Source organism: Euleptes europaea, chromosome 18, assembly GCF_029931775.1.
Source record: "Euleptes europaea isolate rEulEur1 chromosome 18, rEulEur1.hap1, whole genome shotgun sequence".
NCBI classification, from domain to species: Eukaryota; Metazoa; Chordata; class Lepidosauria; order Squamata; family Sphaerodactylidae; genus Euleptes; species Euleptes europaea.
In genome coordinates, this window is record NC_079329.1 from 4,293,757 (window position 1) to 4,310,059 (window position 16,303).

A 16,303-nucleotide genomic window follows, 5' to 3' on the forward strand; every position below is an offset into this window, starting at 1 on the left:
TTTCCCTCAAACATGTTCTCAAAAATGATATTAAAAAAGAAAATTGCTGTAGTTGACGTGCTGATTGGTGGCAGAATAATTTGACTGAGGTTTTGGAGGGGCTATAATTGAGCAGAAGGGGCAACGTGAAACCTGTGCCCACACATACGGGGCTTCCTCTTTTTCTCCTGTTGTTTCTCTTGCCTTATTTACTTCAAGTCAAAATCCATAAATTCAATTTTAGAATTAAAAAAACACCCACCCACACAAAGCTCTGACTTACTGGAATTGGCAGAGGTTTATTTGACCAAACCCCCCTCGCTTCGTTTTATCAGTGTTTGTCTACTAAATGTATTTGTCACTTGTCTTTCCAACAGCGCTCAGATTGAAGCAAAGGCTATAAAGGCATTAGGAATCAGAGTATAAAAGAAATCTGAAGCGGCTTCCTCAGACTTGGGAGCTAGAGGAGGCCTCATCATCTGTTGTTCTTAAATCAGGGCAGTGGACTCAATAGGATTACCAGCCTTCAGGTGGGACCTGGAGATAGGGTTGCCATCCTCCAGGTACTAGATGGAGATCTCCTGGGATTACAATTGATCTCCAGCCAGTAGAGATCAGTTCACTTGGAGAAAGTGGCTGCTTTGGAAAGTGGATTCTATGGCATTATACCCTATTGAAATCCTTCCCCAAACCCTACCTTCCTGAGGCTCTGCCCAAAATCTCCTGGTATTTCCCAACCCAGAGTTGGCAACCCTACCTGGAGACCTCCCGCTATTACAACTGATCTCCAGACAGTAGATATCAATTTCCCTGGAGAAAATGGCTGCGTTGGAGGGTGGACTCCATGGCATTGCACCCTGCTCCCCAAACCCCACCTTTCCCAGGATCCACCCTCCAAATCTCCAGGTATTTCCCAACCCAGAGCTGGCAACCTTAGGACTCAAACAGATCGACAGGAGTTTTGTGAATGGTGTTGCTTTCCTTCCAAAAAACTGGGCCTAATTTGGTTTGGGGCCATGATGTGAAGGGCATTAAGCTTCTCCCCCCTTGCCATTTTTTTTATATGAAGTGGGCTCACAGAGTGCCTATTGGCTCCAGTGTAACAAACTTAGGCATCTATATTAGCGTAAGGTTGTTTTCCTGATGGGACAAGTTAATGGCTCCCCAACACATGTTCAGATTGGGAAAATGGCATGAAGGAATGGTTAAACCTCCCACATTGACCCACCATGTATCTCTGTCTTACAGGGGGGAAAAGTGTGTGGAACTCTCAAACTATTTGAGCCCCCAGACATATGAAGACAAAGTGGACAGCAACTCTAAGCAGTTCTACTTATGTGTATTCAATGGGGATTATTGTCAGGAAAGTGTTCTTTGGACCAGCCCTAGTGAGGAACATTTTTCATAAATAAACCATACGTACTGTTGCCCCTGGCTGCTATAGAAATTTGGTGTTCACTCATAATATCTTGGTCATATAAAGCAGAAGCAGCCAAAGACATTTGAATCCCAGAGTTATATAAAATGTTTTAATAAGTAAACTACAACTAATGATGACAGAATTAATGGGGGAAGGAATGAGCATGAAGAATACAGCTTTATTATAAGATAATACATACAATCACAATAAATGTTCTCCTGTCACTGAGTGCAATCATACCATAAGGGTTGTTCCTGAATGTAAAAATGAAATATGCTCTTGTGTGCTTGATCTAGAGTTATATAGATCAAGCACACAACAAAAAAGCAGAACAAAACATGACCTGAGAGACAATGAAATACAGATCAACAAAACAGAAGCAACATTGCACCATGTAAAATGGACGGATTTAAACTGCAAGCAGCTGGACGAAATCTACTGCAGCGCAGATGACCTTGTAGTACTATGATATGAAGCAAGTGAATAATGCCTCTCCTCCAATCAGTCCTCTCACAGTAGAGGACAGAGAGGTAGAAGTCCTTGATTAGGACAGGAATGAAAGGACTTGTAATTGTCGAATCAGATTCCTTTCGTTGTTTGTCCATAGATCATAGGCGTTGCTATTTCAAGTGGAATTAGGAAAGGAAAAGAAGCAAGATAATAATTTAACTCAATCTTCTCACAAAAGTGGATGGAGAGGTTCTTTACTAAGGATGAAAGAAAATGAAAGTTGGTGGCGTCTGACTCTTTTAGGCCACTGATGGATCATTGTCCAATATTGTTCCCTTTGTTATTTCACCTGGAATTGGAAAGAAGACTCATGAGTGTTACTCTAGGTCAAATGTGACCCAACTTCTTTTGCAACCTCTCTGTCATCTGGTTTACCATCACCGTTTGGAGACATGTTCCACTGTTCCACATGTGTGTGTCCTCTTATAGAAACATAAAACTTCACAACATACTGCTCAACTTTGGTCTGTCTCAAACTCGTGAAGATCACTAGCACCAAAAGTAGCTTTTTCTCTTGCCTTTTGTTTCTTAGTTTACCTCCCTCCAAAAAAGGGTGGCTATTGGACCACAAAGGAATGCTGAAAAATGTTCATTCAGCTCCCCCCATCATATGCCATTTGTTTTACCTTGATGACAGTCACGGTTGCGCTGTAGAAAAGGCTCACAAGGAAGAGGACAATGACAGTGGAAAGGTTTGACGAGATGTTTAGGAGTCCTTCATCATCATCCGGGTCTACAATCCCATCAAGGTAAGCTTTGGATGATAAATGGAAGTTACTTTTTTATAAAAGAAGAGTTGATTTTTATATGCCGACTTTCGCTATCTTTTAAGGAGAATCAAACCAGCTTACAATCACCTTCCCTTCCCCGCAACAGACACCTTGTGAGGTACATGGGGCTGAGAAAGTTTGGAGAGAGCTGTGATTAGCCCAAGGTCACCCAGCTGGCTTCATGTGTAAGAGTGGGGAAACCAACCCAGTTCACCAGATTAGAGTCCACCACTCATGTGGAGGAGTGGGGAATTAATTAAACCCGGTTCTCCAGATTAGAGTCTGCCGCTCTTAAGCACTACACCATGCTGGCTCTCTTATACTTTTATGAAAAAGGAAATATCTCAATGGAGTTGTCATAGAAAACAACAGATGATAGCAATTGCAGCTGTAGAGAATGGGAAAGGGTAATCTGAAAAGTGTGTTATGATAGGCAACAGAGTTTTTTTTAACAGTCTTATTCATTTTTAAGAGCGGTACAGGAAAGGAAAAAGGTGAATGGACAGATAGGGGAAGGTTGTACAATTCGTTGTGTGTCCGTGCCCGTCAAAACCCGTCTACATTTCTGCTTTGGTTGTCATTGTTAGTGTTATAATAGTTGGTCTTTTTGGAGACATGGGGGGGGGGTGAGGGTGAGGGGTAAAGCATGGGGGGTAGGGAAGTGGTGCTTGTGTTGTTGACCTTCAACCCCAGTCTGGTTTTGCACTTGATGGTGCTTCGTGTAGACCTATGCGGCTCTTCGGTAAATTCTTGTTCTGAGATGCTATCTTTCTATAATAGATGTATGAAGCTGTGGGAATGGTGACAGATGATGGCATTTCTCTAACTTGAAGAAAGAATAGAAAGAAAACCCTACCTGCTTAAGACAAGCGGACGTGTAGTTATTTCTGACCGAGCAATGAATTATTTCTTGACTTGCTGGTCAGAAATTCTAGAATTCTCCAATTGTGCTATGAATGAGTGTAACAAATTAAGAGAATTTTTGAAATTTCAGAATATGCCTGGGAATTAAAGTGATAGGGAATTGGATGCTACACAGAGCATCACAATTCTTAAAACTGTGTATGGTTCAGTGCCCAACCTTGGCTTGTTTGGGCAGTATAGTGATGTATGGGCTTATATCTGGCTGTCAAGCAACCCATGAGTTGAGCTCCCAATGGAGCTGCAGACTTATTATAGGTTTTGTAGGGAAAAGCTTGCCCCTGAAGGGGACCTAGGAAGTGTCTTCATCCAACAATGTCCATTAGAGACTTCTAAACAATTGCTGTTCCAGCATAGATATTTTGGGAAATATGTGAAGATTGAATTTCAGTGTTGGTGGATTTCCGGCACCATCCAGAATGACTTTTCGTGGAAAGGCCTGAGGCCTACTATCATTGTCAAAGTGGTGGTTTCCTCTCCAAATTGATCCAGCATATCAGACCTGATGATAGCTGAGGAGAAGGTGTGCGTTAAAGAACTAAGGCCACTGCAGGAGATATTGGTTGAGAGGGGCAATACATTGGAGAAAATTATTTTGACTAATTGTTTGCAACCCAGCCCCAAAGGGGAGATTCTTGACTCATTTGGTAGTGGCCCAGATTCCATTCCATTTCATTTATTAGATTTTTATCCTGCCCTTTCATTGCAGCCATTCAGTGTTGGTTGGGCAGAGAAGGGGCTACCAAACTGGTGTCAGTTCTTATCATGAGCAGCAAGAGTGAGAAGTTTTTTCAGGAAATCATCCTCTTGGCCATCCGCTTACTTGACAGGGGCAACAAAGAGGTGCAACAAACATTTTATCATTTGATGGTCAAATGTTAAATCTGAAGAATGAACTTCTTGCTGGGACTTTATAAAATTATTTCAGCTTGTGAATGTGGGTGTAACAATATAGACTAATGTAGTGATAATCTGATACAATTTTGAGGGGCAGCGAGGAGGCTATAGTGGTGAAATTGAGGCCAAATTTTATGTGATGTTGGGGATTCATACTGGGGTCCCAAGACATGTATTGTAACTGGAAAGTATAGTTGTAGATGTTCAGGGGTTGAGATCATAAGTTCATAAGCTCTATATAAACCCATGAACATATGAGGCTGCATTCATTGATTCAAACCATTATCAAATGAGTACTGTCTGCTTTGACCAGCAGTGGCTCTCCAACTTCTCATGCAGAAGTCTTTCACATCACTTACTTTCTTATCCTTTTAAACTGGGTATTTCTGGCAATGAACCTGTAAACTATGGCATGAGAAGTAGATTTTCTACCCTGGACCATGGCCCCTGATGCCGCCCCAAACATTATGCCCGTGTTCTGTTTCACTGATAAAAAATGGCCCTCCTGAGGTGTGTGGAGGAATGGCAGAAACCCATATTATGCCTGTCTTTTCCCATACAGGGCTTAAAGCACTGTGTGTTGGGGGGTGGGGTCTGTTTTCATTCTGAGAAATGGCATGGGTGTGCCAAATTTGACTTGCAGTCCTAGTCATACTGGGCATGATGGTTTTGTAGTTAAAGGACACTGCTGGAGTTCTAGTCACAGGTATTTAATATGACGTATAGCATCTGAGGGAGGAAGGAGGTGTCTCATTCTTCAATGCGTGAGTTCTTTTTTACGATGCTCAAGATTGTCAATAGGATTTTTTTCCAGCACCATGGACAGCAATTTAACTTTTTAGCCTATGAACTGGTTTATAACTTCTGTCTCGGTTATCTTTAGTTTAGGTAGGTTAGGAAGAGAGGCATAGCGCCTTACCAAAAGCCAGTCATTGACATATGTGACTGAGGAGAAGAGTTGAACTTTGGTCTCCCAAGGGACCTGTAATCTGTCCAACACAGTGGCATACCATCTGTGTCTATTGTGTGAGGAGAATGGGGTGAGCAGAGTTCTGGGGTAAGGTGTCTCACAGAGCTGAGATTTAAATTCTTTCGTCTGTTTTCCCTAGTTTGCTGGTGCTGAGGGCAATGGTTCTAATGTAAGAAAAGGAGGAGGGAGAAGGGCCAGAAGAATTTAATGAGATCCTCTTGGTTGACCTCTTCCTGTCCTTCTGTCTACAGCAATGGTCTTCTTGCTTTTGGTGAAGGCTCCAGTGTTACGCTGTCCTGAAGGAGGTACAATGCTGAGGGTCTCTGGACTGTCCACCTTCCATTAGAAATGTGTTGGTGAAAAGTGCCGTCGAGTCACAGCTGACTTATGGCGACCCCTAAGGGTTTTCAAAGCAAGAGATGTTCAGAGATGGTTTGTCAATGCCTGTGTAGCGACTTTGGACTTCCTTGGTGGTTTCCCATTGAAATACTAACCAGGGCTGGTACCCTGCTTAACTTCCAAGAACTGACTAGTGTAAGGCTATTGATTTTAGGTGCACATATTGCATTAAATTTAATAAGAAGGACATTACTTGGGGGGGGGGTGTTACATGGCTGCTAACTTATATATTTTTTAATTGTCTTATTACCCATGTATCAGGTTTTTTTATAAGCTGTCGAGTTGGAATGGTGGTGGGAGGGGAGGGAAGGTGGCATTTAAATATTCTAATAAAGTCATAAATTGGGGTGGGGCATTGAAGGATAGTGCTATTAATTTGGAGAGATGGTAGTGGATTAAAGGGTAAGAACTGATGCTGTGAAGCTAATGATTAGAATTCAATCTGCCTGTTTTAAATTTCTACTAATGGGTGAAATTGATCCTTCATGTCATCTAGCTCTGCGTTTTGTCATCTTTATTACTCTTCTTGTTGGACTATGTAATTTCTGGATATCTTTAATGCAATATTTAAGTTAGAAAGAGTGTAAGTTAGAAAGTTTTTTTCTTGCCACAAGAGTTTACCAAGCAGCTAGAAACATGTCATAAGTGCTGCATGGAAGATAAATTTGATGGTGTCATTATTATATTAGTCAACCGTTACTTGACAAATGCCAGTTTGTTTGGGGTAAGCAAATGGAAGCTCCTGGTTCTCATGGAAGAGCTACATTTTCCAGGGGTATATCTGAATTGAACTGAGGACCACTATTATTGTGTGTGAAATATATAGCCATATATATTTGTTGTGTGTGAAATATATAGCCATAAATATTTGTTTGCAGTCAAGTGTGCTGATGTGAGAAGAACCTGCTCTTTCTGGGCACCCTGGTCATAAGAAGAAGAAGAGTTGGTTTTCATACCCCAATTTTCTCTACCAAAAGGAGTCTCAAATTGGCTTACAATCACCTCCCCTTGCTCTCCCCACAACAGACAAGATGTGCACAGCAATCAAGCTTTTCTCCTTTTGGCTTGAAAAACATAGTTTATTGCAAACTGTTATTCTTCTTCAAAATGATGAAGCCAACCAATGACTTCACATTTAAGACATCTTTTTTTCAGATGTCCACCCCTGCTTCCCATCTAATAATAATAAAGATCTCATAATTAGGAGACACAACAAGAGGAAGATGCTGGTGGAAACAGGGGAGCGGAAGGTAATGAACAGAAATGGCAACAATGGTTAGTAGCAAGTGTTGGTGGCTTCGGACAGCACGAGGGAGACGTTGACAAGGGTGGGTTTACCCGTGTTCTTGTCTAGGGTCTTCTGAGTTGTCAGGAGGGGGAGTGCCTCATGTCCCACCACGCATGTGTAAATGGCTCCGTAGTTCCAATCCTGCTCTTTGACGTTCAACATGCTGTAGGTGAAATACCGCTCGGGGGTCTTGGATTCCTGGATGGGCTTGCTGGTGAAGTACTCTGAATCTGCCACCGGCTCATCGTTCCGCAGCCATTTCACGAAGAAGTCGTTGGGGTAGAAGTCTTTCATCAGGCAAGTGAGGGTCGCTGTTTCCTTCAAAGCCAGCTGTTCCGAGGGCGGGGGGAGGACGTAGACTGCAGGAGCATGGGGAGTACCACCTGGATGGTGATAAGGAGAAAGGGTTAGTCGGCAAAATGGATTAAATGATAGTTTTTTCATTGAATTTTAATTTTTTTAGAACAACACAAAACAGACATACAAACATGAAACATACACTTCCCCATACATAATCATTACTCCAAATCTATATCAAGATCCTCGCTAACTTCCACACTGGAGTGGAGATAGGACATTCTGTAATATCTTTTAAACAATAGATCTTGAAAGTGATTAAGTCTTTAACATAACAGAAATACATACAATTATACTCAAACCTGCAGATAATCTATATTATAATATATTAGTATACTATATTAGTATATATTGGTATAAATTATAATATATTAGTATACTAACAGTGTTAGTATACTAATATAATAATTATAATATATTATATTAGTATACTAACACTGTTTATCAAGCCTGTTAGTCAATATATTTTAACGTAGTTTTATATAAAGGAAATCAATGATGATTCATGTGGGCATTTCCTAACCATTCTGGCTACTCTGGAGAGTGCCAGGCTGAGAGACCCACCTAACCTGATGCCACTGAGGACATAGACAGAAGGAATGCCAGGAATACCATCTGGATTCTAGAAAGGAGCATGAAGGGGGAGGAGAGGAAGATGAAGAGTCATAAATTCATATTGCTTGTTTTCGGACCCAGATCTTCCCTATAGCTAGTAAAGTCAGTAAAGTTCTGAGCATTAGCATGTTTGGAGAATGGCTGTAGGACATAAAGCTGCACAGTGAAGCCCCTCTGATTGGTGAATTTCATATTACAGCTTGGCAAATCAACCCGAGCTCTTGTCGTCAGCTTTGACTCTCAAAGGTTTATATCCTGCAAATCTTGTTGGTCTCTAAGATGCTTCTGGACTTGAATCTGGTTCTTCTACTGCAGATTAACATGGGCACTCTCTGAAACTCTTTTCATGGGTGTGTGTTTGCATGTGTGAGAGAGAGTCTGAATGGGACCTCAATAATCTGCTGCCTGTTGAGGACTGTCAATCATCTTGAAGACCCCACAGTTAATGGCTGATGGGCTGCCTTTAGTTTGGTGAACCATGCATTGTGCGAGCTTATCTGATAAAACCTTTACTGGCTTGTGACCAGGATGCCTGAAGGACTCAGCCTCATGAAGTTAGGGTGCTAGTGACTAATGTTGCAAGATTTTGGGCAACAGCATGGTATAGTGGTTAAGAGTGGTGGACTTTAATTTGGAGAACCGGGTTTGATTCTCCCACTCCTCCACATGAGCGGCAGAGGCTAATCTGGTGAACTGGATTTGTTTCCCCACTCCTACACATGAAGCCAGCTGGGTGACCTTGGGCTAGTCACCATTCTCTTAGAGCTCTCTCAGCCTCACCCCCCTCACAAGGTGTCTGTTCTGGGGAGAAGAAGGGAAGCTGGTTTGATTCTCCTTAAAATGTAGAGAAAACTGGCATATAAAAACCAACTTTTCTTCATTTCTTCCTCCCCTTCTTTTTGGTGTCAAGTGTAGATGGTTTTCTTGTTTGCTCAGATCTGAAGACTGGTTTGTTTTACTGCTACTTATTATGCCAATAAAGGTATTGACTATTGCTACTTGCTTAGTTTAGTTTATGTGATTGATACCCCTCCCTTTCCTGGCAAAGCCGGGTTGTTTTCATTTGTCTTTTATTTTGTATGATATTGTATGTATTATTTCAGTTCTCACTCTTGAAGTTGGGAGCTAGCTGCCTTAAAGACTTTTGAAGTTAGAAATGTTTTAAAGGAAATGTTTTAAAGGAAATGATGATTTGGTGAGCCTTTGGGTACCATTCTGCCAACTCCAAAGTGTGCCAGAGACCTGATGAAGCCAATACCTTGTGAGTGGCATTTCTTTTAAAGTGATGTAAAAGAGATACCTACCTTTAAGTTTCTTCAGGGTTCTTACTTCAGCTGTGGGAAGAAGGGAGGGAATGGAAACTTTACACCTAAAGGTCTCCCCGCTGTCCCACTCTTCTGGGCACACAGTTGCCGTTACATCTACAGATATCAGCTCATTGTTTTCTTGCTCCATAGCCTGTCCAATTCTAGTCTCCAGCTCGGTGTTATCACGTTGTCGTATCCAGACGACATTCATGTCTTTAAGTTCATGGTCATAGGGCACGTTGGAAATTCTGCAGGTCAGCTTGGCCGACTTGGTCAAGTAAATTTCAGTAAAGGATGGTGGCATGGTCTCCACATGGACTTGCACATCAGAACACGAGCCTAAGAAGCAATGGAGTGGGAACAACATTCATTTTATCAGTAAATCAGAACATAGCTCTTTCAGGTACCTCAGGTACCTCATATCTTGCTTTGCTTCAAATAATCTACATGCTTCATTGGCCTGTTTTTTTTTTATAACCAGAGTTGTCTTATTAGTATGTCTTCTTGTACCTATCTGCTTTAACTCAGCATGTGTTTTTGTATGAATGTGCTAAACAAAAACATGAAATTATCACATGTTCTTTCTATTGATGACTTCCACCATTTTACACTTGTCTGACTAGTTCAAATTAACACATAACGTAGTACATGTTAACAACTAGAATATCACTTATATAACCATTAGTTATTCTCAGGAGGTAAACATTTGAACTGTTGAACACATGAAGCTGCCTTATACTGAATCAGACCCTTGGTCCATCAAAGTCTGTATTGTCTACTCAGACCAGCAGCGGCTCTCCAGGGCCTCAGGCAGAAGTCTTTCACATCACCTACTTGCCTGGTCCCTTTAACTGGAAATGCCAGGGATTGAACCTGGGACCTTCTGCATGCCAAGCAGAAGCTCTACCACTGAGCCACAGCCCCTCCTCTGTTTTCAACTGATTTGGTAGGGACTCTGGAGTTCTGATATAATTGGGTGGATGGGAACATTTCAACTTACCGAGGTCACAGACAAGGGCCTTGCTGATATTCTTGATGCTGGTGAAGTTCTCGTTGTGCACTTCGCAGGAGAATGTCTTGTCCGAGACCCAGTCCCTCCTATCGACTATGAGCTCACTGATAATGCTGTAGCCATGCGGACCCACCGCAACTGGCCCAGTGTTGGCGAAGTCAGAGTCAACAGCATGTCCGTTCTTCAGCCACTGGACTGTGGTGCTCGTGGTGTACAAATTAACAGCCATGCAGACAATGGTCGCATTTGGATTAGCAGCCTCAAAATCTTGTAGGCGTGGAGCGCGGATAATCACTTCAGGCTCAATGCATGAGGCTTGAGGAAGAAAATCAGGGAAAAAGGGAAAAGTTCACTGCAGACGGATCCAGGACTCTATGCTAACATTCTAAATGTAGCAAGTAAGAACACAAGAACACAAGAAAGGCCCTGCTGGATCAGACCAAGGTCCATCAAGTCCAGCTGTCTGTTCACACAGTGGCCAAACAGGTGCCTCCAGGAAGCCCACAAACAAGATGGCTGCAGCAGCATTCTCCTACCTGTGTTCCAAAGCACCTAATATAATAGGCCTGCTCGGCTGATCCTGGAGAGAATAGGTATGCATCATGACTAGCATCCATTTTTACTAACAGCCACGAATAGCCCTCTCCTCCATGAATATGTCCACTCCCTTCTTATAGCCTTCCAAGTTGGCAGCCATCACCACATCCTGGGGCAGGGAGTTCCACAATTGAACTATGCTTAATGTCGAATGTATGTGGTAGCTGACAAAGGGAGCTTTGACTCTTGAAAGCTCATACCCCCAAAATCTTGTTGGTCTCTAAGGTGCTCCTAGACTGGAATCTAGCTGTTCTACTGCAGACCAACAAAGCCACCCTCTGAAGCAAATATGCATGGGGAGAGATTACAGACCCAGCGCTTTTGAGGAAGTCATCTGTATAAAACTAACTAGATCTGGGCATTCATGAGTGTGACCCATTGTGAAGAAACACATCATGATTAGGTAGGGTTGCCAAGTCCCTCTTCTCAACCAGTGGGATATTTTGGGGGCGGAGCCTGAAGAGGGTGGGGTTTGGGGAGGGGAGGGACTTCAGTGCCATAGAGTTCAATTGCCAAAGTGGCCATTTTTCTCCAGGTGATCTGATCTCTATCAGCTGGAGATCAGTTGAATTAGCAGGAGATCTCCTGCTACTACCTGGCGGTTGGCAACCCTATGATTAGAGTTGCCAGCTCTGGATTGGGAAATACCTGGAGATTTTAGGGGTGGAGCCTGAAGAGGGCAGGGTTTGGGAGGGACAGGGACTTCAATGGTGTATAATGCCATAGTGTCCGCCTTCCAAAACTGCCATTTTCTCTAGGTGAACTGATCTCTGCCACCTGGAGATCAGTTGTAAGAGCAGGAGATATCCAGCCACCACCTGGAGGCTGGCAACCCTAATCATGATGCTTTGTGAAGCATCATTAGTGCCAGGGCTACTCATAGTTCTCAGAAAAAGAACACAAGAAAGAATAATACAGGAGAGAGGGCTACTGAGGGCATGCAGGGCACATTTCCTTTACTACAGGGAATATGTATAAATGAAGATACCTTATATCACCCATTGGTCCATCTAGTTGGGCTGGTAATAGCTCTCCACCCTCTCAAGCTGAGAAAGGTCCTTCCCTACACTTAACTGAAGACTTTTTAACTGGATATGCCAAGGATATCACCTGGGACATTGTGCTTGCAAAGAATGTGTTTTATCCACTGCACCATGATCACATCTCAAAATAGTCATGTTCCTTCCTAGAGTAATCGCAACTCCATTCACTAACTTTTGTGACTGGGGGCAAGAATCCAATGTAGAGGATGAAGCTATTGAGCACATTAAATCTCCCATCTGTCTCTGTTATAATGTCTTTTTAAAAAATTGATCACTATATATGAATATAAACTTTAGGTGTGAGCTGAACTTCAATAATTGTTCATTGTCATAAGAACAGGGAGTCATTGAGCAGGTGATTGGACTAGATGACCTGTGGGACCCTTCCAGCTACATGATTTTATGTCATGATTTAGTCGCTACCTTTTTTTCATATGGTTGGATGGCATGTAAGCAGCAGTTCTTGCAGGAAGCTGCTGTCGTTGTGGTTCATGGGGAGATGCTATTGGTTGATCAAAAGAAACCAAATGCGTTCACTTACTCTGGCGGACAACTCGTGCTGTTCCATTGACATGTTCAGCTTTGCAATAGAATGGTTGAAAATTCCGCCAATCATTGGCTGAGACGGCCACCTGGGAGACTGAAGAGAACGTCCCAGCAGAATTGCTGATAGTAGGATATCGTGTGACGTACTTTGCGTTGATGCTGACATTGTTGTAATCGTCCCAACTGAAGTTGACGAAGGCAGGTGGGACATCCTTGGCTAAGCACGCAATGGTCATGAGTCCATTGCTTGGGATGCTCTCATAGCGTGAAACGAGGGGAAAAAGAGAAGGACCAGTTTGAGTAGCTGCAGGAGAAGAAAAAAACACAGCATAAGGATGAGGAGGCTTTTTAAAAAAAAAGTTGTGAGGTGTTTGACTGCAATTGAATACCTAAAAGGAAGTGAACCAAAATTATCCAACATGAAAATTCAGCTTTGAAAACTTACAGGAGATTTTTGAGTAACACGAATTCTGCTGTTGACTGACCAGATGTTTGATATTTTAGTTTGTGCATTCTCCTACTCAGTTTGGCCAAGCTGACCTCGGGAAAACTGACTAGAAGAAGAAGAAGAGTTCGTTTTTATATGCTGACTTTTCTACCACTTAAGGAAGACTCAAACCAGCTTACAATCACCTTCCCTTCCCCTCCCCACAACAGACACCCTGTGAGGTAGGTGGGACTGAGACAGTGTGACTTGCCCAAGGTCACCCAGCTGGCTTCATGTGGAGGAGTGGGGAAACCAACCCAGTTCACCAGATTAGCTTCCACCGCTCATGTGGAGGGGTGGAGAATTGAGCCTGGTTCTCCAGATCAGATTCCACTGCTCCAAACTACTGCTCTTAACCACTACCCCACACTGCACAAACCAGACTATTGGTCCCTCAAGGTCAGTATTGTCCACTCAGTGTGGTGGCAGCTCTCCAGGATTTTCAGTAGAGGTCTTGCACATCATCTACTACCTGATCCTTTTAACTGGAGATGCCAGAGACTGAACCCAGAACCTTCTGCATGCCAAGCAGATGCTTTCCACTGAGCCATGGCCCCTCTGAGTTCATCTAAGAAATGCATACTTTTAAGCTCAGCACTGAAATGCTGGGAAGGTCTCAGTACTCCCCCTTCCAAAGTACAACTTTCCGAATGCTCCAGCTCAGCAGAGAGCTAGCCTTGAACACATGAAGCTGCCACATACTGAACCAGACCCTTGGTCCATCAAAGTCAGTATTGTGTACTCAGACCGGCAGTGGCTCTCCAGGGTCTCAGGCAGAGGCCTTTCCCATCACCTCCTTGCCTAGTCCCTTTAACTGGAGATGCCGGAGATTGAACCTGGGACCTTCTGCATGCCAAGCAGATGCTCTATCACTGAGCCATGGCCTCTCCTCTTCTTTCACATTGATGCATGTCTTATGAATGCTGAGGGGTGACCTGGGGTCTCCTCTCCTGCAGTCTCATAATCAGATGCTTTGCCAAAAGAGCTTTGGGGAGTCCAACTGAATATTCGTTCCAGGAATGGTAGGGGCCCAGACAGTGGGGAACCCAAGCACCTAGGAGGCTGCCTTTCTACTGGGAGGCATGCAACTGAATTTGGGGTGGATGCCACTTTTGGTGACTTTCCCCTTCAGCTGATCTTCAGTGAAAAAGAGGGCTTCAAAGGGTCTCTAGGTATGTCCCACCGGTTTAAGTGGTAGGTGATCCAAAATGACTGTAGACCTAAAAAACGTCATGCTCCTCACGTTGGGAAACATTGAGGATATGTCAATGGGTTTACCTCCAACCAGAGCTCACCAACTGGACCTCATCTGAGATCTGTGCTGTTTCCCCAGTAGAATGGCAGGTGCCAAGGAGAACTTAAGTTCTGACCTCAAGCCTTTCCAAACCTGCCAGGTCCCCTCTGAGAACTGAAGGAAATCTCCTCCAAGCTGTTGCTGAGTTAGGACTTAGGCATCCCCCCCAGCTCCATTTCAGCTTCCTCAAGACTGAGGATTCTGCTGCTTTAGTCCTTGCCTTCTGAAAGCTAAGCTGGGATGTACAACTTCCCTATCTCAGGGAGTGATTTCGGGGGGAAGGGGAGGTTAGGCTCAGTGGTAGAGCATCTGCTTGGCATGCAGAAGATCCCAGGTTCAATCCCCGGCATCTCCAATTAAAGGGACTAGGCAAGCAGGTGATGTGAAAGATCTCTGTCTGAGACCCTGGAGAGCTGCTGCCGGTCTGAGTAGACAATACTGACTTTGATGGACTGAGGGTCTGATTCAGTAGAAGGCAGCTTCATCTGTAGGCTGGGCTCCACAGCCCTTCTAAGGTTGGCAGTGGTTTGGGCATAGCTGCCTGGGGGTTGCAAGTTTAGGCTGGGCCCAGGAGTACTGCAGTTCCTAGCTTCTCTGGAGTTAGTTGGAATGCTTGAGCTTTCCTCCAGAGCCCTTAGCTTCAGAAGAACCTGTGGTGTTGGAAAGGGCCATTAAGTCACAGCCGACATCTGGTGACCCCACAGGGTTTTCAATACAAGAGACAAACTGAGGTGGTTTGCCCTTGCCTCCTCCTGCTTAGCAACCCTGGACTTCCTTGGTGGTCTCCCATCCAAGTACTAACCAGGGCAGACCCTGCTTAGCTTCTGCGGTCGGGCTAGCCTGGGCCATCTAGGTCAGGGCAGATCTCCACAATGTTCCCAAAGCTGCAGCTCAGCAGGGAGCCATCCAGTTCTCCTATAGCTCAGCACAGGCCTTGGGGGAGGTGCTGGTTCTTTCCCTGCAAGAGCTAAAGCTCCTGCAGTTCTGAAAATCCTGCATGCCCTCCAGCTGATGGTTCTGCCTCAGGGGAGCTAGTGGGGATGCCAGCGGCTTCCTTCATCTTTCCCAAAGATGCAGTTCAGAGGGAGGATGGCCACATCTCCCTCCACTAAGCACAGCATCTGTACGAGACTTCTGTTTCTCTCTCTGCCCACCAGTAGCTGCTGCAGGAAAGCTAAAGCTCCCATAGCAGAGCTACTCGACACCATCCTGGATCTCCTGCAAGACCAGAGAAACCATAGCAGTGCTAGTTTCAAATTTTGGAGAGACCCATGGCTGAGATGGTCCAGGATCCTTCTCCCCTCTGCCCAGTAAGCCCCTGGTTTGCACCTCCCTTCCCACCCACCCTCCCACTCATGTGCCTTCCATCTGAGCATCCTTCTCATCCATAGCCACTTGCAAGCCCTCCCATGCTCGCGCACCTTGCATGCCCTTTCTCCAACTGTGCTAGGCAGTCTGTGCGGCAGAGAGTGGCACAACAGCCCATGCTGGGAAGCATGTGTAGCCAGGAATGTGGGCAGCAAAGCAATCGCAAAGGCATAGGCTGGGCGAGGGCAGGTGGTGGGGTCAGTGGCATTGCCCCCCCTGTGTAGTCCTGGGCCCTGGCAGCTGCTGCATCTCAGGGAATGCTGACCCTGGCCCTATCCTATAGGCTGTTAGGCCTGCTTGCCAGCTGGCTGAGCTGGTCTACAGGTCTGCTTTCCTAAGGGAAGGGGTGCTGAACACTCCAGAGTTCTCATCAACATCTCACGGAGGCTGGGGTGGGATCTGCTCTAAGGGACTCGCAAGCCATCCCAGGTCCTATATTCACCTGAGAGGGGCTTACGTGACTCCTTGCAGAGTGCTGAGTCCCTTGGCTTCTCAGGGCATTCCTCTGAAGGGGTGTCAGAAT

The 16,303-nt window shown here is 44.5% G+C and overlaps 1 gene segment (V, D, J or C); it reads right to left on the bottom strand.

Annotated features, from left to right (window-relative positions):
• Positions 1 to 2,118: 2,118 nt before the first annotated feature.
• LOC130489884 (Ig mu chain C region membrane-bound form-like) lies at positions 2,119 to 12,867 on the bottom strand. The segment is given in 7 exon segments: positions 2,119 to 2,198; positions 2,536 to 2,686; positions 3,241 to 3,244; positions 7,205 to 7,537; positions 9,431 to 9,772; positions 10,434 to 10,760; positions 12,627 to 12,867. Coding segments are annotated over 7 exon segments (1,407 nt in total).
• Between the last annotated feature and the right edge of the window lie 3,436 nt (positions 12,868 to 16,303).